We start from the raw sequence: 26,489 nt of genomic DNA on the forward strand, positions 1-26,489 counted from the left end.
CATGGATATGAAATTGCTAGACTACAGGAAAGAGAGAATAGTGATTAATGGATGGTTTTTGCCTTGGAGGAAGGATCGTAATGAAGTTCCCCAAGGGTCAGTGTTGGGACCCTTGCTTTTCCTGATATATATGACCTAGACCTTGGTGTACTGGGCACAATTTCAATTTTTGCAGATGATACAAACTTGGATGCATTGTGAACCATGAAGAGGATAGTATAGAAATTTAAAAGACATAGACAAGTTGGTGGAATGGGCGACAAGAGGCCACTGAAGATCAATGTGGAGAAATGTGAAGTGATTCATTTTGATAGGAAGAACATGGAGAGACCATATAAAATAAAGGGTACAATTCTGAATGGGGTGCAGGAGCAGAGGGACCTGGGTGTGTATGTGCATAAGTAATTGAACATAGCATCCAACATCTCTGAGAAACATTGAGGATGAATTGTTCCTGCCTTATGCCCCTTTTGTGTGGACTGGTCTCCTACTCCACTGCCCTCCTTCTGAGGGTGCAGTAACACTCCACAGCACATCCAGAAGCTCAACACCAAAGAATCACAGAATTGTTACAGCACAGAAGGAGGCCAATGATCCCATCATGTCTACACCAACTCTCTGAGCAATTCAGCTAATGCCATTCCCCCACCATAATCCTGCTATTCCCTATGACTCCATGTATAAAGCCCCTCTTTGGTAGCTAATCGGCCCTGCTCCTTTTACTGTTTATATGCCTTTAGAAGACTTTGGGATTCCCTTTAATGTTGGTTGCTAGTCTTTTTTCATACTCCCTCTTTGTTTCTCTTATTTGCTTTTTCACTTCCCCTCTGAACCTTCTATATTCAGCCTGTTTCTCCACTGGATTATCCACTGGACATTTGTCATAAGCATATGTTTTCTTCCTCTTCTTAATCTCTATCTCTTTGTCATTCAGGGAGCTCTGGATTTGTTTACCCCACCTTTCCCTTTCAAGGGAATATACCTTGACTGTACCCAAATTATTTCCTCTTTGAAGGTAGCCCATTGTTCAGCTACTGTTTTTCCTGCCAATCTTTGACTCCAATTTATTCAGCACAGACTCAGTCTTACCCCATTGATGTTGACTTTCCCCCAGTTAATTATTCTTTCTTTAGATTGTTCTTTGTCTTTATGCATAGCCAACCTAAACCATATGACACAACAATCACTGTCCCCTAAATGTTCTCCTACCCTCTGATTAACTTGGCTACCTCGTTTCCAAGAATCAGGTCCAGCGTACTACTGTAGAAAATTTTTGTGAATGCACTTGAGGAATTCTTGCCCCTCTCTGCCTTTTACACTACAATTATCCTAGTCTATATTTGGATAATCAAAGTCCCCCACTATAACTTGCAACTCTCTGTAATGTCCTTGCAAATTTGTTCCTTTATGTTGGTGGCCAGTAGACTACACCGAGCTATGTAATTGCACCTTTTTCGTTCTTTAGCTCTAGCCAAATAGAGGGGTAAAAGACAGAATCTAGGATATCCTCTTTCTCCAGTGCTGTGATGCTCCTTAATCAATACCATCGCTCCTCCCTCTTTTCTTCCTTTCTGAACTTTGCTGAACACCTTGTCTCCAGGAACATTTAACACACAGTCCTCTCCTTTTTTGAGCCAGGTTTCTGTTATAACCAGAACATCATATTTCACGTGGCAATCTGCACCTGTAACTCCTCAATCTTATTTACCACACTCCGCACATTCACACACATGCACTGTAACCTTGATTTTGGCTCTCTTACTTTCTCCCTTACTCTGAGCCAACCTAATAACTTGGTATTTCCTGCACTCATGCCATCTATCTCTCCCTGTATTCTGTGCACCTTACTCCTGTCAGATAATTGCTCCTGGTTCCCACATACCTGACAAGTTAGTTTAAACCCTCCCCAATAGCACAAGCAAATTGTCTTTCAAAGAACTCAGTCCTGGCTTGATTTAGGTGCAACCTGTCCAGCCTGTTCAGGTCCCATCTCCTCCAGAGCTAGCCCCAATATCTCAGGAGTTTAAAGCCCTCCCTCAGGCACCATCTCTCCAGCCATGCATTCACCTGCTTTACCCTCTTATTATGCTCACACATAGTACTGAGAGTAATCCGTAGATTATTACTTTTGAAGTCCTGCTTGTTACTTTCCTTCCTAGCTCCCTAAATTCTGACTGCAGGACCATATCCCTGCCTACGTCATTGGCATCAACGTGGACCACGACTACTGGCTATTCACCTTATCTACCACCCCCCCCCGCCTCAGGTGCTCTGCAGTCATTCAGTGACATCCTTGACCCTGGCACCAGGGAGTGACATACCATCCTAACAGGCAGAAACGCCTGCCTATTCCCCTAATTATTGAATCTCCTATCACTATTGCTCTTTCAGTTTTCCTTGTATCCTACTGTATACCTGAGCTGCCCGTTGTGTCACAGACATGGCTCTGGCTGCACCCCCCAGATGAACCATCATTCTCATCAGTATTCAGAACTGAATACTGGTTGGAAAGTGGGATGCACTCAGTGGTCTCCTACCATACCTGCCTTTTCTCTTTGACTGTCTGGTGCTCACCCATTTACTCTTATGCTGTGGGATGACCTCCAGGCTAAATGTACTGGCGATGAAGCCCTCAACCTCACGGATACGCTGCAGTGAGGCCAGCTGCTGTTCAATTTCTAAAACCCGAAGTTCAAGCTGCTTCAACTGACAGCACTTCCTGCACAAATGATTATCCAGTACCTGGGAAGCATCCTGGAGTTCCCACGTGGTATAGGATGTGCAATTCAGAGGTTTTTAGCAACCCTGCCGTTTGTGGTAGTGAACCTTACTTTTAAAAAAAAAAAGATTTGCCAGTTTATTTCCTTGTTTAGATGAGATAAATGGAAAATTCTCACCAGCCAATCACTTGTCTGCTTCCCTGTGATGTCACACATTGATTTTTTTTCTCTAATGCAGGCTCTGAACCCACAGACTGGCTCCTGCTGCTGGTGGGTAGTCCCACTCCACTCTCTCTGTTTCCCACTGTTCACCAAGCGAAGTCCCGTTCCCACCATGCAGTTTTAAGCCCCACTCTGTTCTCGCTGTTTCCTGCCATTCATCAAGCCTAACTTTGGAGAAAGGAAAAGCAGCAGCAACACTTCCCAGCCAATCAATGCATAGCTTTCCAATGATGTCACAGTTTGCTTTTATTTTTCTCTCATTTCAGTGATGCTGATCTGCTTCACACTCTTCCTGGTCTCTTCACAGTGATCCTGACCTTCATATTCCTCCCAGTCTCTTCAGAAACATGCCAAATTACACCCAGAGACTTTGCAATAGAAAAAGTTGTCAAAAATTACAGTGTCTGCCATTTTTAAGAAAAACTGTGCAGGGCCCATCTTGAAGCCTCACACTGGCTCTTTAGAAGAGTGTCCAGTTCTGGATACCGTACTTGAGGAAGCCTGTGAAGGCATTAGGGGGCATGCAGAAAAGATTTTTGAGGGATGAAGGTTTAGTGGATAGATTGAGAAGCTGAGGATGTTTTCCTTGGGGAAAAGAAGGTTGAGAAGTAATTTGATAGAATCACGAGGGCTCTAGACCAAGTAGGTAAAGAGAAACTCTTGGCTTAGGTTCGAGTTGGAGGCAGGTTCAATTGTAGCTTTTGAAAGGGAATTGCATAGGCATCTGAAGGTTAAAAAAAAATTGCAGGGCTCTGAAGAAAGGGCAGGGTACTTGGACTAGCTGAATTCCCCTTGCAGAGAGGAATTCAAACACGACAGGCTGAATGGACTCCTTCTCTGCTATAACCATTTTTCAATTCTGTTCTATGGTGAATAAATACGTACATAGGACTTTATTTCCAAGTTTGCACCCTGGCATTGCATTAGCCAATTGGCTATGTAATATCAGGGTAGCACTGATTTAAAAGCCTTGTGGTGCATGAACGGGCCACACAGGAAGTGGCCAGTCATTCCTGGGAAGTGGTGGTTGGCTTCTCAGCAGTGCCATGTGATCGGATTTCTAGCCCATGTTTTTTTTTAAATAGTACTTAGGAACTGATTACTCTGCACCAATGTACTTAACACATTACTTCATACAGTTTTAAAAAAAAATCATTTTCAGTTGTTTACAATCTGTGTACTCACAGGTGGTGTATTAGACACTCTGATTAAAAATGCTTTTTTCTGTGGTAAATCCACTTTTTTTAGCTGAATTGATAAAGCTGTATCAAGTTATCACTCTCTTTAATTTATCCAGGAATTCTTCATCCATTTTATAAAATTACATTCTAAAACACTGCTTAATTGCACTGGTTCTTCTGCCTTATATGTGTTTGCTATTTTGCAAGTAAGTTTGAGTGGAAACTTGGGCGTAAAAACACCACAAAACTAGCGTGGTTTGTGCCTATATTGTCGACTGTGTTCAAAGTGGAAACTCCTGCCACACTGCACTGTGGAAATTGTGCATCGTTCACAGCCTTGAGATTGTGAGCTAAAGTATTAGACTCTTGTTGGTTTTCACTGTTTGTAGATCCGTATCAGTGTTGCTCCTTTTTCCTATCACAGCAGATTGTAAAGTACATCCATAGCTATGCCCTTGGTAATAACCAAGTCATTTACGGCACAGAGGAGGACATTCGGCCCATGTTAGCTCTCCATGGAGTAATCCAGTCAGTCCCATTCCCCTACTCTATCCCCATAGTTTATTTCCTTCAAGTGCCCATCAAGTTTCCTTTTGAAATCATTGGTCACCTCTGCTTCCACCACCCTCATAGGTAGTAAGTTCCAGGCCATTACCACTCAAAAGTTTCCCCTCACATTCCCCTTTCATCTCTTGCCAAAAGCCTGTATCCATTAGTCCTTGTACTATCAGCTAATGGGAACAGTTTTTCCTTGTCTACCTTATCCAAACCTATCATAATCTTGTACACCTCAACCATATCTCCCCTCAATCTCCAAGGAGAACACCCCAGTTTCTCCAGTCTAACCTTGTTGCCAAAATCCCCCAGCCCTGGAACTATTCTGGTAAACCACCTCTGCACCCTTTCAAGGTCCCTCACATCCTTCCTAAAGTGTGATGACCAGAACTGAACTTGACACTCTAATTGTGGCTTAACCAGACCTTTATAAAGGTTCAGCATAACTCCCCAGCCTATCTACTCAATTCCTCTATTTATGAAGCCCAAGATTCCACATGCTTTACTAACCACCCTCTCAATATGTCCTGTCACCTTCAAAGATCTATGCACATTGTTATGATCCTTGGCCATACCTTGGGACGTTGATTGCGGGTGGTGGGCAGCGGTTGGGTGGGGCGGGGGGGGGGGGGGAGGGGAGCGGGGTCGGGGTGGGGTACGGCAGTGGGGAGGGCGGGGGCGACCCAGTTAGGGACCAATAACGTTTTGTTTAAAGTAGATAAAGGTTGAGATTCAAGACATCTGCTTTTGGGATAAAGCTACAAGATTCCACTGGTTTTGAACAAACAAAACAAAATGTGCTTTGCAAGTACAGAAAGATAAAACAATTTACAATATGTACCTTGTACTCTGACATTTAGGGTAAGTATGAGGTACATGTGAATTAATGGATGAACTGTAGTTGAACACACCACACTGTAGAGTAAATTACAGATGCAACCGAGGCAGAGTCCATGGATTTCTAAAGAACCCACCGAGACATCAGTAAACACCAAGTCAAACAATCTCGTTGAAATTCTGTCTCACGAGAGATTCCCAGTTTCACCTTCAAAGACCTCTCTTTGGAATGCCCTTCAAAAGTTGCTCCTACATGGATAGCTGCCACTTGGACAATCCGATCTCGCCCTCCGAGATTCCTTCTCTCTGGATTCCTAAGTACACCCAGACACTAGCTTACAACCACACTTTCAGATCCATAGCTGTGCCAAGCAGAATGTATGCATGAATTACAACAATTATTCATCCTTGTCTGGTACAAAAATAAAACAGGAAAGGTGGCTCAACCACGGCTTACAAAAGAAATTAGGGGTAGTATTAGATCCAAAGAGGAGACATATAAAATTGCCAGGAACAGCAGCAAGCCTGAGCATTGGGAGCAGTTTAGAATTCAGCAAAAATGGCAAAAAGATTGATCAAGAAGGGGAAAATGGAGTATGAGAGTAAACTTGCAAGGAACATAAAAACTGACTGTAAAAGCTTCTATAAATATGTGAAGAGAAAAAGATTAGCGAAGACAAACATAAGTCACTTACAGTCAGAAAGGGAGGAAATTATAATGGGGAACAAAGAAATGGCAGAAGAATTGAACACACATTTCGGTTCTGTCTTCACAAAAGTGGACACAAATAATTTCCCAGAAATGTTGGGGAACCAAGGGTCTAGTGAAAGGGAGGAATTGAAGAAAATCAGTATTAGTAAAAAAAAAATGGTGCTAGAGAAATTAATAGGGTTAAAGGCTGAAAAATTCCCAGGGCATGATAATCTACATCCCAGAGGAAATGGCCCTGGAAATACTGGATGCATTGGTGGTCATCTTCCAAAACTCTATAGACCCTGGAACAGTTCCCACAGATTGGAGGGTGGCAAGTGTAACCCCACTATTTAAAAAAGGAGGGAGAGAAAATTACAGACCAGTTAGCCTAACATCAGTAGTGGGGAAAATGCTAGGCCTATTATAAAAGACATGGTATCAGAACACTTGGAAAGCATTACAGGATTAGACAAAATCAGTATGGGTTTGTGAAAGGGAAATCATGCTTAACTAATCTACTGGAATTTTTTAAGAATATAACTAGTAGAATAGATAAGGAAGAACCGGTGATGTGGTGTATTTGGATTTCAAGAAGGCTTTTGATAAGGCCCCACATAAGAGGCTAGTGGGGAAAATTAAAGCACATGGGATCGGGGGTAATATACTGGCATGAATTGAGAATTGGTTGACAGACTGGAAACAAAGAGTGGGAATAAATGGGCCTTTTTCCGGATGGCAGGCGGTGACTAATGTGTACCGCAGGGATCAGTGCTTGGGCCCCAGCTATTCACCATATATATAAATGACTTGGATTAGGAAACTAAATGCAATGTTTCCAAGTTTGCTGGTGACACAAAACTGGGTGGAGTTGTAAGGAGGATGTAAGGAGGCTTCAGGGCGATCTAGACAAGTTGTGTGTGTGGGCAAACATATGGCAGTTGCAGTATAATGTGGATAAATGTGAGTATTATTTAAATAGTGATATATTGGGAAATGTGTATATACAAAGGGATCTGGATGTTCTTGTATACCAGTCAATGAAAGTAAACAGGCAGGTGCAGCAAGCAATTAGAAAGGCAAATGGCATGTTGGCCTTCATTGCAAGAGGATTTGAGTTCAGGAGTAGGGATGTTTTACTGCAGTTATACAGGGCTTTGGTGAGACCACATCTGGAGTATTGTGTGCAGTTTTGATCTCCCTACCTAAGAAAGGGTTAGCCATAGAGGGAGTGTAGCAGGGGTTCACTAGGCTGATACTGGGGATGGCAGGACTATCGTAAGAGGAGAGATTGGTTTGACTGGGCCTGTATTCACTAGAGTTTAGAAGAATGAGAGGGGATCTGATTGAAATGTATAAAATTCTAACAGGGCTAGACAGACTAGATGCAGAGAGAATGTTTCCCCTAGTTGGGGAGCCTAGAACCAGGGGCCACAGTCTCAGGATTCAAGGCAGGACATTTAGGACTGAGTTGAGGAAAGATTTCTTCACTCAGAGGGTGGTCAACCTGTGGAATTCTCTACCGCAGAAGGCTTGTGGAGGCTGGGTCACTGAGTATATTCAAGAACGAAATTGATAAATCTTTGGATATTAGGAGCATCAAGAGGAATGGAGAGAAAGCGGAAATGTGGCATTGAGATAGAGGATCGGCCATGATCATATTGAATGGTGGAATAGGCTTATAGGGCTGAATGGCCTACTCCTGCTCCTAGTTCCTATGTGCCTACCACTGCTCCAAAGGGGATACCTTTGCCCCGATGGCCCTCTTACTCAAAGTCTGCTCCCCGTAGCTCTTTCTTTAACTTAACTGGGACATGTTTCTGTCCCTTTTGTCTTTGTGGCACTTGTTGGCTGGGAGAGTCCCCAAAGCTGACTGCTTCAAGGAGAGCTATTCGCTAATCCTTAAACTGATCTGGGGACCTATGAAAACACTCCCAGAGGGTGTCTCTCTTGTTACTAGGCAGGAACCAATGTAACAAGCATTGGAACATCCTCTATCTTTTAAATGTTACTATGTCCACAGACCACAAATTTAATCCCAGGGACATGCTGGTCAATGGATTTCATGACAACATGCACCTCCAGGTTCCCCTGTTCCTACACACTTTTAGAACTTTGCCAATAAGTCTGTATTGCCTCTCAGTCTCCCTTTTGCCAAAATGTATCACTCTATATTAAATTCCATCTGCCACTTTGCCACTTATCTACCCATTCTGTTAACCTATCTACGCCCTGTTGCAGTCAATAGGTATCATCCTCACTATTTGCCACTCCTCCAAGTTTGGTATCACTGGCAGATTTTGAAATTTTACCTTGCATTTCTATATCCAAATCCTTTATATGCAGCAAAAAAAATTAACATCATTAACTAATAAGGAAGGAATAGAGAACAGAATAATTAAATTGCTCCTGTTTGTAACCAGTCCTGAAATGGCAAGTACCTGGAAATAACTGATCACCAATGCAACCTTCCGAAAGCATCCAAAGTTGGCAACATCACAGCAGAAGCACTCAGTAAACACCATTTGTGTTTTGCCTCAGCCCAAAGATATGAAGAATTAAATTGACAGAATTTAATGCCATAGTCACAACTATTTTATCACTTTTATTACGCAAGGACAGCACACCATTGTTGGAGTTTCACAAGGAACAACAATAAATTGGATTCAGCATTAGAATAATCCAGCATTGGCTGGATTCATTTTAAAGGGCAGGATAATATTCAATTTTGAGAATTTCAGTGCATGTTTAGCCCTTTTCGATCTGTATAGTGAAATAGCAGCTTGCAACTGTTTCCTTTTTATATCTATCTGATTGACTTTGATTTAATATACGAAAGAAAATTTTCCAACCTATCACTCCTAGAGGTGAACCTTGCTTGCTAAGAGCCCATATCAGAAATTCCAGTGGAGACGGCGGACTATTTTCATCCATGTCCATTATAGGAAGATCATGTGTAATGTACACCTGAATTTCTTTCTTGTCCCCTCTCCTTCTCTCCATTCGCCTCTCCCCTCCCTCTGCCCTGCACCTTCCCCTCTTCCCTCCCCCTGCCCTCAAATCTCCTGTTTCCATCTCCCCTATCCTGCCCTGCCACCCTTCCCTCCCAACTTCTGTCTTCCTGCTTTCATCTCTCCTGTCCTCTTCGTTTCCTTCTCCCCTCCCTGCCCCCTCTCCCAGCTCCTTCCTTCATTCATGGGATATAGGCATCACTGCCTAGGCCAGCATTTATTGTCCATCCCTAATTGCCCTTGTTCAGAGGGCATTTAAGATTCAGCCCTGATTTGTGAAAAGGGAATCATGTTTGACAAATCTGTTTATTTGACAATGCTAGTGGGTCGATAAGGGGAAACCAGTGGATGTCGGGTCTTTGGACTTTCAAAAAAGTCACTCAATAAGGTGCTGCAAAAGAGGACATTACACAAAATTTGAGCTTTAGGATGGTGGGTAATATCTTATGCATTGGTTGGGGATTGGTTATTGGTTAATGGATGGAAAACAAAAAGTTGGAATAAACGGGTCATCTTAGGAGTAGTGGGTTGTAACTATTGGGGTATCAAAACTTGGGCCTCAACTACTTAGAATCTATGTCAATGGCTTAGGTCAAGAGATCAAGTGTAATGCATCCAAATTTGCTGATGGAAGTTGGAGGTGAAAGTAAGCTGTGAAAAGGATTCAAAGAGTTTAGGCAGGTTAAGTGAGTAGAAAAGAATGTAGCACATGGGATATAATGTGCAGTTATCTACTTTGGTAGGAAAAATGATAATGTAGAATATTTTTTAAATGATAAGAGATTGGAGAACAGTGTTACTCAGAGGAATTAGATGCTCTTGAACACAAATCACAAGTTAACATGCAGGTACTACAAAAGGATTGGAATGTATGAGTAAAGAAGTCTTAATGCAATTGCCCAGAGTCTTACTGAGACCATACCTGGAGTACTGTGTACAGTTTTGGTCTCCCCACCTAAGGAAGGATATACTTGCCTTAGAGGCAGTGCAACAAAGGTTCACTAGACTGATCCCTAGGATGAGGGGATTGCCCAATGAGGAAAGATTGAGTGGACAAGGCCTATATTCTCTATAATTTAGAAGAATGAGAAGTGATCTCATTGGAATATGTAAAATTCTTGATAAAGTTGATGTTGGGAGGATGTTTCCTCTGCTGCAGAGTCTAAAACATGGGGCCATCATCTCAGAATAAGAACTGAGATTAGGAGAAATGCCTTCACCCAAATGGAACCTTTGGCATCCTCTACCACAGAGAGTTGTTGATGCTTACTCATTAAGTATTTTCAAGTCAGAGATGACAAATTTTTGGATACTAAGGAAATCGGAGGGGATAGCGCAGGAAGGTGTATCCTGATGATCAGCCATGATCACCTTCAATGACAAGCTTGAGAGGCTGAATGGCCTGCTGCTACTCCATTTCTTATGTCCTCGTCTCCCCTCATCTTCCCCCTTCTTTCTCCTCCCTATGTCCTATCCTACTGGCATGATGCTAACATGGCTAGTGCCAGTTGGATCAGACCCCAAATTGGAGGGAATTAAAAATAATTGAAGAATCGCATATTTATTATAAAATCACTTTCCACTTCTAGTCTCTTGGTGTTACCCCAGTTCTGTTCTCTGGTTGGTAAAATTTGTGTGTTGTATCTCTGCCTACTCCCAAGACTCGATGTCAATCAATGAAACTTGTGTGATTTCAGGATGTGGAACATGCTCACCACAAAGATCCAACCTCCTCACCAGCACACAGCTGCATTCGGCCTGCTAGAGTTGTATCGTCCACCTCTGAGGAAGAGGAGGCCTTCACTGAGAAATTCCTCAAAATTTCATGCAGATACATAACTGATGGAAAGGTAATTATTCTAACTTTCATTTAATCAATTGATTTTTAGTGTATTCTTGTTGTCTAATCAGACAAGTGTATTGTGAAAATTTGCCGATAATGTTGTTTCTCAGAGTTGTTCTCCAGTGAGGTGTGGAGTGAGTTGCCTTCCTGTGTTAAATGTTTAGGTTTATACACAGAGTGACCATTTGGGCAAAAGCTAACTTGTGATAGTAGAATCATAAACTAGCATAGAGGAGTGGGCTGAGAACTATTAGATGCTGCTGCATGTTTAGAAATTTAGTTTTTTTTGTGGTTCATCTGTATTCATTATTAGTCAATGGTTTCTAGAGTACTCTCACTAAGCATTGATTTCCTCCCATTGTGGGCAAAGGCAGGTACAGCTACTGCCCTACAAGACCATCTGCAGTCTCCCCCACTGAAAGTTAGCAGCTCTATGCAACCATGCTGCTGTCAGTGAGGTAACAGTGCTTCGGAGCTCTAGGACATGCAAGCACTAGACAGACCAACACTAATAAACATTATTAGTTGACCTTGGTATAGAACATTGTAAATTTGGTTTCGAACGTGTGTTTTGTGGTGGCTTTTATTTCAGCGTTGTGCCTAACAGGATGCTGTGATGGTCATTGGCAGAGTGAAGGGAAGATGTGGGATAGCTGTTGAATTGGGATTGTGTTCACTGGTACCACAGTCGATTGAGATGATCATAGACAGCTTGGTGGAAAGGGAATGTGTTGATTGTTTCCTCCCTTCTTTGTCGTCCTCCTCAGCTGCTCACCATATGAAAAGGGCTGTGCTCTCATGATGGCAGGGTTGTGCAAGATGCAGCAGAACACAATGAATTGTGAAACATGCTCTGACGTGTACTAAAGGGTTCTCAGGAAACAAAACGATGGCTTGAGCCCTTCAGTGGCCCATTTGATGACATTTAAAGGGAAACGGTGGTGTTATGGTGATGTCACAGGACTAGGGATCCAAAGGCCCAGGTTAATGCTCTCGAGACACTGGTTCAAATCTCACCATGGCAGCTGGTGGAATTTAAATTCCATTAATAAGTCTGCAATTAAAAACTAGTCTCAGTACTATGATTGTCTTAAAAAAATAAATCTGGTTCACTAATGTTCTTTAGGGAAGGAAATCTGTTGTCCTTACCTGGGCTGGCCTACATGTAACTCCAGACCCACAGCAATGTAGTTGACTCTGAAATGGCCTCTAACAAGCCACTCAGTTGTATTAAACCACGACGGAAAAGTTGATTAAAGAATGAGATCGAGTGGACCACCCGGCATCGACCTAGGCATTGAAAATGACAACAGCACTAAGCCACACACCATACTGACTTGGGATATCATTGTTCCTTCATTGCCACTGGCCTAAAATTCTGGAATTCTCTTCCTAACAGCACTTTGGGTGTACCTACACCACATGGACTCCAGCATTTCAAGAAGTGGGCTCACCACTTCTTGAGCAATTAGGGATGGGCAATAAATGCTGGCCTAGCCAGCAAATAAAAAAAATTGTGTGGCAGCATGGCTGTCATTATATGAATGCTGTTCATCAGGCATGCTTGGTTACTCACTGCTCAGCTGATATCCCTAGAAACTCAGTAGCTTGACATGGGGCTCAAGCAGACTGATGGCACAGCAGAGTAAAGGCATCATGTCTGAATTTTAATATTTTGAAAATACATAGAACGTTACATGAGAGTTATCACTATCCAATCAATCGTGATTCAAGCACAACCTATATGTTGAGGTGTTGAATTTTTAATAAGCATTAAGTCAGGATATAACATTAATAGTTAGACAACAAAAACATACACCTGTGACAAGTACCGAGTATCATCCTGGATTGGGCATGTGTACGAACAGCTCTTTCTTTCTTCTATTTTCGGCGCTCAGATCTTCTTGACTTGTGGAACCCCTCAGGAATGTTTGACTGGAATCTTCCTTCAGAGTCTTTTTTCCACCACATGAACTTTACCAAAGTCTTTATAACCTTTTTCAGATACATGAAGCCTGGATAGATTATTGACAAGGGCTTTTGGTACTAAAAAGATTTACTTTATTTCAAAACACCCTAATGAGGTTTGAGTTCTTCATCTAAACTTTGGGTTGGAGACGTTAGGACTATCTTCCTCGGAGAAGAGAAGGTTGAGAGGAGATTTGACAGAGGTATTCAAAATCATGAGGGCTTTGGACAGAGTAGATAGGAAAAAGAAATGTTTCCATTGGTGGAAGGATCAAAAACTGCAGGGCACAGATCTAAGGTAATTAGCAAAAAAGGCAATGAAACACGGGGCAAAACTTTCACACAGCGAGTGATTAGGATCTGCAATGTACTGTCTGAAAGTGTGGTGGAGGCAGGTTCAGTCGAGGCATTCAAAATGGAAATGGATTATTATCTGAAAAGGAGGATTGTGCAGGGTTATGGGGAGAAGGCAGGGGCTTGGCACTAGGTAAATTGCTGCTTCACAGAGCCAGCACAGACACGATGGGCCAAATGCCCTACTGTGCATTAACAATTCTGAGATTCTGTGAAGATTACTAAGTACTTTATTCAATCGTGAAATGACAGTACACACAAACTAAATACAGTTCAGAATGCAGGTTGGCCAAATCATTTTGGTTTGAAGGAAGGAACCCTGGGGTATTTACCAAGGTGATTCCTCCTATTCTTCTCCTTCATATTGCCTCTTGTAAACAATTGCCTCCCTTGACAATAGCAGTTAGTTCTAATTTAATGCAGTTTTCAGGTGAGCTTGATTATTACGTTCTTAAGGAGATTGTCTTTTTTGACGAGCATAAAAGGAGTCAATTATTGCCTGATGGCAGTGCTGTGTTTAAACCCACACCGTTTCTGGATTTTTATCAGCAGGTAAAGGCCTGTGATATGCAGGTTTCTGAATCAACTGAGTTTCCTTTCCGTTATTAACCGACTCACCAAAGCCTGTCCACCATCTACAAGGCACAAGTCAGGAGCATGATGGAATATTCTCCTGGTGAATGCAGTTCCAACAATACTCCAGAAGCTTGACACCATCCAGGACAAAACAGCCTGCTTGATTGGCACCACAAACATTCACTCCCTCCACCACCAACGCACAGTAGCAGCAGTGTGTACCAGCTACAAGATGCACTGCAGAAACTCACCAAGGCTCCTTAGACAGCACCTTCCAAACTCACGACTGCTATCATCTAAAAGGACAAGGGCAGCAAATGTATGGGAACACCACCACCTGCAAGTTCCCCTCCAAGTTACGCACCATCCTGACTTGGAAATATGTTGCCGTTCCTTCATTGTCGCTGGGTCAAAATCCTGGAACTCACTCCCTAACAGCACTGTGTGTGTACCTATACTACATGGACTGCAGCGGTTCAAGAAGGCAGCTCACCACCACCTTCTCAAGGGTAATTAGGGATGGGTAATCAATGCTGGCCTAGCCAGTAACGCCCACATCTCATGAATGAATTTTTAAAAAATTAACATCTTCAAAGTTAGAAGTGACCAAGATGACACATTCCAAAGATTCTATGGCCCGGATCTTCCAATTAGCGACACTGCGCTCAAAAATTCCCCTGACTTCACACTTCTGTGCATTTCTTCTGATACCGGTTGTCACAGGACTGCGCAGCACAGCATTCATCAGGGAACTGCACCAGAGTGGAGTAGAGTCAGAGGAAGACAGGGCCATCATGGCCTTCTTATGGCACTAGCTGCCCTATGGCAACTTTAAAGATCCAGTTTGAATGTTAAAGAATGGGACAGTGGGAGGGTGGGTAAAGTTGGTGAACTGGATCAGTGGGTAGGAGGTAAGTGGGTAGAAAGGAGGTAGGTGGGTAGGTGGGAAAGGGGTAGTGTGGGTGAGGCTGGTGAGGTGGGTAGGTCCATGAGGTGGGTAGGGGATAGGTGGATGGGATTGGTAAAAGTGTGTAGGGAGTTGTTGGGTGAGATCGGTAGGTGGGTGAGGTAGGCAAGCGGGTAGTGCGCTGAGGGGGTAGCCAGATCAGGGGGATAGTTGGGGGTAGTGGTGGTCGAGAAGGTAGTTGGGTCGGGTTGTTAGTCGGGCCGCGGAGTGATCAAGTGGGTGTTTGGAGGGTAGTCAGGTAGTCGAGGGGTGATCAGGTCAGGGGGTTAGTAACATAAGGGCGGGAGGGTGGTTGGGGGGTATGGTAGCCGGATCGGGTTGGATGGTCGGTGGTGTGATAGTTGGGGCAGCCAATGGTAATTGCGTCAGGGTACTGCGGGGGGGTCAGGGTGAAGTGATTGGGGGAGTCAGTTGTGCAGTTACCCATGTGTTTAAGCTAGATTTTAACCTCTGTATTATTTCCTGGGTAGCTACCCAGGCAAGTACCATGGAATTGTCCGAAGCCTTGGGCTCTCATTCAGAGTTGGAAACTTGCACAGAGGATCCTGGGGAACAGGGTAATTGCCCATCAGAAGTTGAAACTTCTCGGGCAATCCCACGGAGGTCAGTGTGTCAGGATTTCCACAGACGCATGTCTTCTGAAGACCGGAAGATTTGGTCCTGTCTTACAGTGAGTAACTATTTACAAAAAGTATTTTTTGCCTCACAATGGAGTTTTTGGACCTGGTTCCATCATGGCCATAGCTAGTAGCTGCTGGAAGATAAAACACATGATTTACTGGAATGCAAAATACTCGACAGAATGTTTATTTAGAAAAATACTGATACATTTATGGCAATGGAGGTGATTGATTGCAGCAGCATGTGGTCCAGTTAGATGGTGGCATGTTATTATTTGACTGAATCCTGTCATTCTGATTAAAGTTCCTGAGCTTCCCTTTTGGCTCACTGTCAAGTGCCAAAATTGGTAGCCCACTTTGTGTTGAGTTAACTAATCTGTTACTTCAATTTAGAGTCAGAGAATGGTTATGTCAGAGATTAATCACATCGAGGCATCATTAATACATAGAAACCCCATTTATTACTTGTGCACAAGGGAGAACAATACGAGAGCTATTGTGCCGTCTCCAAGCAGAATACACAAAGACTTGCTTAAAAGCATTTTACAACCAATCAGTAAATTTTGCACATCTCAATCCACTTATTTGCGTACGTTAACCGACCAATCCATGTTTTAGTTAATTTCCATTCCTACACAACAGCTGCAGTGCCTACACTCTTGGTTATCACAACTTTGATTACATTCGGCCCGAGAGAGACACACATGGAATGTCTCAGGGCTCATCCTACAGTAGTCAGACAAGATGGTATTGTTCTTCAAGGTTGCAGTTTTTTTCTCTTAGGCCTAAGCATTTAATTCAATTTCTCCATTAACCCTTTCAGTACTAAGTGGGTACCCTATTTGTCTAGGCCACCACACTTCCCCCCTTTTGTCCTAAAAGGACAATCCATCACCCTTAGCCAAGTTCTATGTATCCTAGCTGCCGGGCTTCATCCTCAGTGGGGTCCTGATCCCTGAGGAGAGGGAGGGAATAGATAGCTGGCTTGAATCAGCAAGGTAGGCACAGGACCCCAATGGCAGTTCGCCCACCCGAGTGCTACCCTTGGTATAATTTCTCCTGATGCATAGCCAGGCCTCCCCCTTAACAACCACAAAGGTGGGCTCCCGTCTCCAAATGGGTGCTTGCTGAATGAGGGCCCCTGTATTACCCAGGGACCATGCGGAATCTGAGGGGAAAGCCAGAAAATGCATCTCAGAGGAGGAGGGGTTAACCGGAAAATGAGTACAAGTCCAACATTTAGTCCGATTAACTTGCGAGGCTACGGCCTGCATTCGTTGAACCGCAGAATTGGTATTCCATGCCCCCGCAAGGACCACGCAGGACAGGATCCAAATCAGAGTCAGCATTCTGACAGCTCAGTTAGTGTTCCTGCACAAGCACTTCCGCCCGAGGTCAGCGTCCGCTTGACATGCGATGTGTGGACCCACAAGGGTCATCCTTCAACCTTCACGGCCATATGGGTGGTGAGCAGGACTTGGAAAGGTCCTTCCCATCGAGGTTACAAACAGTTCTTTCTCCTGAAGGTCTTTACCAGGACTAGGTCCCCGGGCTGGTATTGATGGCAGTCTTCAATGGTGGGCTTTTTCTGAGCTTCTACTACCTGCGTATGCAAGCTTTTGAGAGAATTAGTAAGTGCTATACAGTATGTAATCATTCCCTCATCCATAGCGTGGATGTCCATTTCCCTAGCAGACAAGGGTGGGGCTACCGGGAGGCGCATAGGACATCCCATTACAACTTCATAAGGAGAGAGGGAGGTGGTACGGTTAGGGTGAGAGTGCACAGTCATGAGCGCCAGGGGTAGAGCTTCAGGCCATTTCAAACCGGTTTCTTCACATAATTTAGCTAGTTTGTTTTTCAGAATACCATTTTGTCTTTCCACCACCCCAGTAGACTGGGGGTGGTATGGGCAGGAAAGGTGATGGTTGCACTGTAAGGCCCTCAACAGTTCCTTTATCATTTTAGCGGTAAAATGAGGCCCATTATCACTCGATAAAATCTCTGGTATCCCAAATCTGGGTATGTATTCACGCAACAACAATTTTGCAGCAATAACAGCATCATTCCGTCGGGTGGGATACGCCTCCACCCATCGCGAGAACAGACATACTAGAACTAAAACATAATTATAGACCATATATTTAGGCATTTGTATAAAGTCCATTTGTAGGTGTACAAACGGGCCCCATGGCTGGGGTCCCGTACCAGCAGTCAATGAGGGTGTCTTGCCTGGGTTATGTCATTGACATAGGTATGACAGGTATTACTAATACAATGCCTATTAGCATATTACTATTCACTATACATTCAACATTCATTCTATATACATGTGTTAAACCTCTGAGCTGGCAACCGGTCAAGTCATGATTCTTATGTCGTGAGATTCAATAAATGCTCATTAGTTACCCATAAAGGGACTACTCCTTCTTTAATCTGTCTTAAATTTTCTTGGGCTTGTTCCAGTGCCCAAGATCCATAGGTGTTGCATACATCGTTTCTGCTCGCTTCGTCTGAAATATTTTTCCCTATTTCAATTAATTTATTGATAGTCCCCGCATGACTTCCGAGCACGGTAGCCAGGCTTTGGATTAACCAATGATGTTCCTGTATTGAATATCGTAGTGGCATCATTTATCAGGCTGCACTTAACACGGTTCCCTCCCAAGCCTGATCGTATCTCGCCACTGAACTGAACTGCTTCAGTCATCAATTGGCACGTCAGAGCCGTATAGAGTGCTTGGGTATGGGTTGAGCACCATTGGGGCAGGACAATTCCGGATATGTTCAAGACTACGGATACCAGCTCATGGTGTACATTATCATACAAAACTTCTGATTAACCAGTACCAAACCATTCGTCGGTCCTGGATGCATAGTCGGACAAGATGAGTCAGTCGGTGTGGTTTGAGGGTCTTCAATTATCTCTACTCGGACTGTGAAAGTAGAGGTGGGAGGTGGCGGACCTCCCATGCCCGATCTGAAGCAAACCCTTACTACAATTTGAAAGCACTTGTTCTCCTACTGTTACATTTATCATTCCCCGTTGCGTGTCGCATTTGGCACTGTCCATGCTGTACCAAAGTTCCTCCTGCGGTGCGGGATGAGCAGTGATGATCCCCGACCTTGTTGCCAGTACTGATATGCCCATGACCAGGATCGTAGATCTGTGGAGACATTAACATCGGCTCTCGTTCTCATATCTACAAGTGCGCATGTATCACCTGTCATAATTACCTTGTATGGTCCATGCCTGTTCGCTCCGAGCTCACCCTGACCATCACCTTATTCCCCACTTGGGGGGTCCGTTGTTGCTCTTTGGATTTGCCTGTTTCCATATCCTTAATCATCTGTCAGTCTCTAACTTCTTCTCTCAACTCATGTTATTGCCTACTTAATTCCCTTACATTGTCCTGTATTTTTCCTTTCAGTGGCCCTACGCCTCCTACTATAATGCCTTCAGGTAATTGCATGGCCCTTCCTGTTATCAATTCAATGCGGTGAACCTGGTAGTCCTATTTGGTGTAGCCCTAAGGCGCATCAGAATGTTGGGCAATACTGTGGCCCAGTTGTTGCCCAATTGCTTAGGCTATAGATGTTTTTAAAGTTCAGTTCATCCTTTCCACCATCCCTGGACTCTGGGGGTGGTAAGGAATATGGAATTTCTGTTTAATCTCTATAAGATTACCCACTTCTTTAATGACTCTCCCTGTGAAATGAGTTCCCTGATCTGAATCCATCTGGGTAGGCACCCCCACTCCTTACAATTTACTCTCTGCTGCTGCTGTCTCATGTCAGACCTCAATTCCTTAAACAACTCTACAATGCACCTTCTTATCCTATCTTTCAATGGCTCAGTATCTTCACTTCCAGTGATGGTTCTCTCTGGGAACCGCTTAACTCTGCCTGTCATCAAGGTGTTAATCCTGTGGTCTTACTTTTTGTAGCTCGCAGGCACATTAATATAATCAGTAATACATCTATTTAGCCTTTTTCCAGCTTTACCTATATCCATCTTGTGGTAAATTGTTGTTAAGTATTATTTCTCCTTACATTTCAATTCCTGAACTACAGATTCCACATAGTTTTACCTCTTAAGTTTTTTTTTGACCATGATCATCTTGATTCTTTTGAAGTCAGTTTCTCTATTATCTTGATTGTTTAAAATGTTTCCTTACTCTTTAGGCAGTTCCAATGCCTCAGTTGATGGCCAGATTATCAAATTTATTTCCCTTAAAACAGTTTGTATATTATGTCCTCTTTCCCTAACTCATTCTCCTACTTTCCTCATACCAGTTTACACATGCAACAGCTACCATCTTATCTTGTTCAGGTTGTCTGGAGAGACTTTACAGTCCAATAAAGTATTCTCATAACAGTTTTAAAACAGAAATCAAACATTGACATGTTTTGCTTCCTTACAAACAAGATCTTATTGTCCAACTAAATTATGTCTGACTTTTTTTTTGCATTATCCCAGATTCATTAACTCGGCCAAAAAATGGATTTCTGCCAAACTTTGTCAAGGTCTTGAGCTTAGCTTCATATTTTGGGAACAGACTTACAAACACAAAAGCTTGCAGCATTTGAATTAGTGCCAATTGTTGTCAAACCTTTTAAAATGAAAATTCCCTTTTGAGAACTTTATCAAGAACCAAACCTGGAAATTTTTTAAACTTGTAAGAACTGTAATTTACACTATCAAAATTAAAACAACCTCTTTTTCATGTGTAATGATTTGTATCCAAGTTATAATTTCCATATGTTTATCGACACATTCTTTATCTTAGATAGCATCCTAGTGATTCAAAAGTAACCTGTTCAATTACACTGCACTTTACATCTCAAGATTGTCCCAAATTCAAATTCCAATGCTTTTGGAAAGCAGATTTCCTTTAATAGTTAATTAATCTCTTCATAAGAAACCCCTTTTTATCTATTGGAACCACCTAGACCTTGTGTTTATGTCTTTTGGTTTTCCTAGAATCCTTCTGAATTTCAAGTAACTTTTTTTCCTCAGAATTTTAGAATACGAACTCGTATGTATTAATCCCAATCAGCTTGGAAGCTGATGATGAGGGTTATTCCTTACTAGTCTGCAAGGGGGTGGTACAAGGGTTGGTTCATCTCAAGCAAAGGCAAGCCCTGTTTTATCTTTACACTACCTTCAAATTACGATTTTTGCCAGAAATCTCAACTCAAACATTATACTCAAAACTTTGGAATATTTGAATAAACTTTTCCTTTAATCTAATATGGGGCTTTCGACTCTAAAGTACCCAACTACACACAAAAAAGACAATTCAGGGAAGAACAACTACACACACAAAAGACAATTCAGGGAAGAAAACTCATTAAAGCTCACATACAAATGCTTCATTGCACACAAACACATAGATAAAGGTATATTTCGATACTCCTATAATATTGAACTTAACTCTAAACGAAGCTTCGAGTAGCAGTGGGGGAATAAAGGGATCTTGAAGGGCCCATCTATAGGGACCTTCAAACTGACGAAAGCTCACATTTTCTCTGCTGCTGCTTCTCAATTGCTCATTAACCCCCTAGGGGTACCCGCTCTCTCTCTCTCTCTCTCTCTCTCTCTCTCTCTCTCTCTCTCTCTCTCTCCCTCTGTGTCTGTTCAGCACAAACAGCTCTTGTAACTTAGATCAATTCATTTTTTTTTAAGTTACAGAAAATTCAGTAGCGGACTATCTACCTCCCTTAAAACATATTATAAGCGCTCAATTCTGTCCAGATTAAAAGTTCCAGCTGGTGGGAAGCTCTCTCCTTTACCTTGAGCCCATTTAACCCAATCAGAAACATATTGGACAATTTCAGGACCGTAATGGACATAAATATAAGCATTTGGGGTTCCCTTCAAATGGGGAACCTGGGGTTTCTTTGATGCCATATTTCCCATTTTTACTTAATAATATACACAAAAAAGACACAGAAATTACTTACTTTTCACCTCCAGGGGACTCGAACCCCTGGGAATACTACTACTACTTTTCACCTCCAGGGGACTCGAACCCCTGGGAATACTACTACTACTTTTCACCTCCAGGGGACTCGAACCCCTGGGTATACTACTACTACTTTTCATCTCCAGGGGACTCGAACCCCTGGGAATACTTTTCATCTCCAGGGGACTCGAACTCCTGGGAATACCACTACTACTTTTCACCTCCAGGGGACTCGAACCCCTGGGAATACTTTTCATCTCCAGGGGAATCGAACCCCTGGGAATACTACTACTACTTTTCATCTCCAGGGGACTCGAACCCCTGGGAATACCACTACTACTTTTCATCTCCAGGGGACTCGAACCCCTAGGAATACTACTACTACTTTTCATCTCCAGGGGACTCGAACCCCTGGGAATACCACTACTACTTTTCACCTCCAGGGGACTCGAACCCCTGGGAATACCACTACTACTTTTCACCTCCAGGGGACTCGAACCCCTGGGAATACTACTACTACTTTTTTCCTCCAGGGGACTCGAACCCCTGGGAATACTACTACTAACTAAATTACTGGCCAAATTAATCTCCCAAATATTTAAATAGATGACTTACCCTGAGAGTCAGCCACAGGCAGGCGAAGGCAGATCGCAGGTCAACGAACCCCAGAAGCCCAAATCAGGCTGCCGCAGACTGAGGAGTCCTTAAACCGCGAGGTCCCAACGCTGGCGCTCCGTGACTCAACCCCAGGGGTACTAACCTAACTAACATCTCGGTGGAACCTCCAGAAACTGTCGGAGATTAACCACACCGAAGCATCATTAATACATAGAAGCCCCATTTATTACTTGTGTACAAGGGAGAACAAACAACGAGAGCTATTGTGCCATATCCAAGCAGAATACACAAACACTTGCTTAAAAGCATTTTACAACCAATCAGTAAATTTTGCACATCTCAATCCACTTATTTGCATACGTTAACCGACCAATCCATGTTTTAGTTAATTTCCGTTCCTACACAACAGGTGCAGTGCCTACCCACTTGGTTATCACAACTTTCATTACATTCAGCCCGAGAGGGAGACACATGGAATGTCTCAGGGCTCATCCTACAGTAGTCAGACAAGTCAGACAACCTTCTTCAAGGTTGCAGTATTTTTCTCTTAGGCCTAAGCATTTAATTCAATTTCTCCATTAACCCTTTCAGTACTAAGTGGGTTCCCTATTTGTCTAGGCCACCACAGTTACTGTACTGAAGGAGGCCATTTAGTCCATGTAAGAGCAACTCAGCTAGTCCCACTTGCCTGCACTCTCGCTATAGTCCTGCTGGTTTTTCTTTACAGGTGTTTATCCAATTTCCTTTTGAAAGTCATGATTGTATCTGCCTTCACCACATCTCAGGTGGAGCATTCCAGATCCTATCCATTTTTATGTTGCTGTTGATATTTTGCCAAACACCTTAAACCTGTGTCCTCTGGTTCATCACCCTTCCATCAATGAGAACAGTTTCTCTCTATCTATTCTGTCTCGACCCCTCATGATTTTGAACATCTCTATCAAATCTCCTCTCAACCTTCCCTTCTCTTAAGGAGAACAACCCCAGCTTCTCCAGGCTATCCAAGTATCTGAAATCCTTCATCTCAGGAACCTTTCTTAGAAATCTTTTCTGCACCCTCTCAAAAAGCTTTCACATCCTTCTTGAAGTGCACTATCCAGGATTAGGCACAATACTCTTTTGAGGCCAAACGAGTGTTTTATCATAACTCCTGTGCTTTTGTACTCCATGCCTCTGTTGATGTAGCCCAGGATCTCACCTGCCTTTTTAACAACTTTCTCAACTTGCTCTGACACCTCCAGCAATTTGCTCACATATTTCCCCAGCTCTTTCAGTTCCTGCTCGGTAGTTTCAATTTCAAATTGTACCTTTTAATTTATATTGTCTCCCATGGTACTTGCTACCAAAATGTATCACTTCACGCTTCTCTGCATTGAAATTAATCTGTCACGTGTCTGCATATCCCACCAGCTCTGTGTCTGCATTCTTTTGAAGTCTATTCCCAATTCTCATCATGATTTGCAATACTTCCAAGTTTTGTGTCATCTACAAATTTTGTAATTATGCCCTGTAAAATTTGCCCAACTTGACTTAGAAGGAGAAAAAGAGATGAGTTCATTGATTTCTGCTGGAAATATATGTGAGTAGACAGGATTTTCTGGCCTCACCGCACTGGGGTTCCCCACAGCAGATGCGGCCAGCCATTCAAATCTCCATTGACTTCAGTGGGACCGGAAGATCTTGCCAGCGGGAGTGGCCAAAAAATCCTGCCCCAGATGTCTGTAAGCTGTCCCCCAGCTTGAGCTAATACTTTCAGGACAGCTTGTGTGAATGAACAAAACACAAGTTCTTTTCCTTGAGTTTTGAAGGTTGAGGGATGACCTAATTGCTGTCTTTAAAATGATGAAGGAATTTGGCAGGGTAGAAATTATTTTCTCTGTGCGAAGAATCCAGAACTATGGGGTATAATCTTAAAATTAAAGCTAGGCCATTTAGGGGTGAAATGAGGAAACACTTTTTCCACACAAAAGATAATGGAAATCTGGATTTCTGCTCTAAAATGCTATAGATGCTGAGTCAATTGTAATTTTGTGGACTAAAATTGATAAAATTTTCCTAGGTAAGAGTGTCAAGGGACATGGAGCAAAGGTAGGTAAGTGGAATTGAAGTATAGATCAGCTATTATCTAACTGAATGGTGGAACAGGCTGGGGGAACTATGAGAACTGTTCCTTTGTTTTTTTAAATCCCCGCTATCCCAAATAAAAAATAAAATCAGACATACCTTATTGAACTCTGCAGAAAGGTCACACTTTGAGGCAATCCCAGAGACTGATTATAAGGCAGAATGCACTGCCTTCACCAGCTTTATGTTGAGATTTATCTTGTTTTTCTATCTCCATGACACTACTTGCATGGAAAGAAGGTATTTACCCATAGCCTGTGACATTTCTGTTGTCATCATACATTATTAGAGTCTACCCTGAACAGGGAGTTGTCAGAAGTAGTTTTGACAGGCTGGATCCTGATAACAGAGAACTCCTGAATGTTGATTAAACACAAATTCTGTGTTTGCCTCATACTTTGTGATCATTTGTGCTCTATTTGACAGAGAACAACATTACAGTAAGGGTTGCCTCAGTACTTTTTAATCTACTATAAAATCTTTATTGACACTCGGAATAAAGTCCTCCAGACTTGTGTTCTTTCGACCGTCAGAATGCCCTTACATAAAATCATAGAAGATTTACAGAAAAGAAGGAGGCCATTTGGCCCTCTGTGTCCATGTTGGCTCTCTGCAAGAGCAACTCAGCTGGTTCCACTACCCCGCCCTTTCCTGATAGCCCTATGATTTTTTTTTCAGATGCTTATGCAATTCGCTTTTGAAAGCCTCAATTGTGTCTACCTCCACCACACTCTTGGAGAATGCCTCCCAGAGCATGATAGGTGCTGCAATTTAAAAAAAAGTTTTTCCTTATGTTGCCTTTTGCCAATCACCCTAAATCAGTGCCCACTGGTCCTTGACCTTTCCGCCAATGGGAACAGTTTCTCTCTATCTACTCTCCCTTAGGATTTTGAACGCCCCTATCAAATCTCCTCTCAAAGGGAAGCAGTGAGACAGTGATGGGAGTTTAAAGATTGCACCTGAAAGGAAGCAGTGAGACAGTGGTGAGAGTTTAAAGATAAATCAAAAAGAAAAGACAAGGCAATAGAGCAAAGTAACAATATGGGTAATGAGAACCAGAGTGTGATAGGAAGGGACAGTGTGTATAAACTAAAGAGAGCATCGTGCAGATAAGACCAGAGTTTGCAAGAATGGTAAAAAGAACTAATGGTAAGAATGAATGGTAAAATGAATTCACGTAACACTAGTAACAAAACAGATGAATTAATAGCACAGCTAGAAATAAATATGCATGACCTTATAGCTTTTTCAGAAACGTGGTTACAAGTTGACCAAGGCTGGGACCTAAATATTCAAAGGTACCTGACATTTCGGAAGGACAGGAACCTAGAAAAAGCTGGTCAAGTAGCTCTGTTAATTTAAGATGGTATTAGTACAGTAGTGAGAGATGATCTTCATTCAAAAGGTCAAGATGTAGAATCAGATTGGGTAGAGATAAGAAATAGCAGAAGTAAGACGTCAGTTGGATTAGCTTATAGGCCCCCTAACAGTTGCTACACTGTAGGTCAGAGTATAAAGAAATAAATAATGATGGCTTGTAAGAAAGGTGTTGTAGTAATCATGGGTGATTTTAATTTTCGTATAGATTGGACGAATCAGTTTGACAAAGGTAGCCTGCGAGATGAGTTCATAAAAGTTGTATTTGGGACACTTTCTTAGAGCAATATGTTCTAACCAGGGAGGAAGTCCTGGTAATGTACAATGAGAGAGGATTAGTTAATAACCCCATAGTAAAGGAGCCTCTAGGCAGCAGTGATCATAAGGTAATAGAATTTCTTGTTCAGTTTAAGGGTGAGAAGTGTGGGCTAAGACTTATGTCTTACCCTTTATTGCCTTTATTTAAGTTTATGAGCATAAGTGAACTGGGAAAATAGGTTAAAAAGTAGAACAGAAGAGAAGCATTGGCAGACATCATAACTCTCAGCAAAGATATATTCCACTGAGAAAGAAAGACTCTATGAGAAGGATGCACCTTCCATGGCTAGCCATGAAAGTTAAGGATAGCATCAAATTGAAAGAAAAAGTGTGCAATACTGAGAAGATTAGTGGTAGGTCAAAAGATTGAACAAATTTTAGAAATCAGCAAGAATGACTAATAAAAGGAAACAAATTAGATTACTGCACAAAATAACAACTCAGTAGGGGGTAATGTATTAGTATGGATGAAGGATTAGCTGTTTAATGGGAAGCAGAGAGTAGGGACAAATGGGTCATTTTCAAGTTGGCAAGCTGT

General features: G+C 42.6%; 1 protein-coding gene and 1 long non-coding RNA gene across 3 annotated transcripts in view; one reads left to right on the top strand and one right to left on the bottom strand.

The window, feature by feature from the left end:
- The window catches only part of oxr1a (oxidation resistance 1a), a 761,068-nt gene that overhangs the window by 511,398 nt on the left and 223,181 nt on the right, over positions 1 to 26,489 (top strand). For both annotated transcript variants that reach the window (XM_078540076.1, XM_078540077.1), the window contains one exon: positions 10,915 to 11,067. In XM_078540076.1, the coding sequence (XP_078396202.1) occupies positions 10,915 to 11,067 (153 nt within the window). The remainder of the gene's footprint in view (positions 1 to 10,914; positions 11,068 to 26,489) is intronic.
- On the bottom strand, positions 15,984 to 22,262 carry LOC144679570 (uncharacterized). Its single transcript, XR_013576370.1, has 2 exons — positions 22,130 to 22,262; positions 15,984 to 17,148 (listed from the first exon to the last, which is right to left on the bottom strand). It is a non-coding gene; the product is annotated as an uncharacterized LOC144679570 (long non-coding RNA).

This window comes from Cetorhinus maximus, chromosome 4, assembly GCF_964194155.1.
Source record: "Cetorhinus maximus chromosome 4, sCetMax3.hap1.1, whole genome shotgun sequence".
Taxonomy (NCBI): domain Eukaryota; kingdom Metazoa; phylum Chordata; class Chondrichthyes; order Lamniformes; family Cetorhinidae; genus Cetorhinus; species Cetorhinus maximus.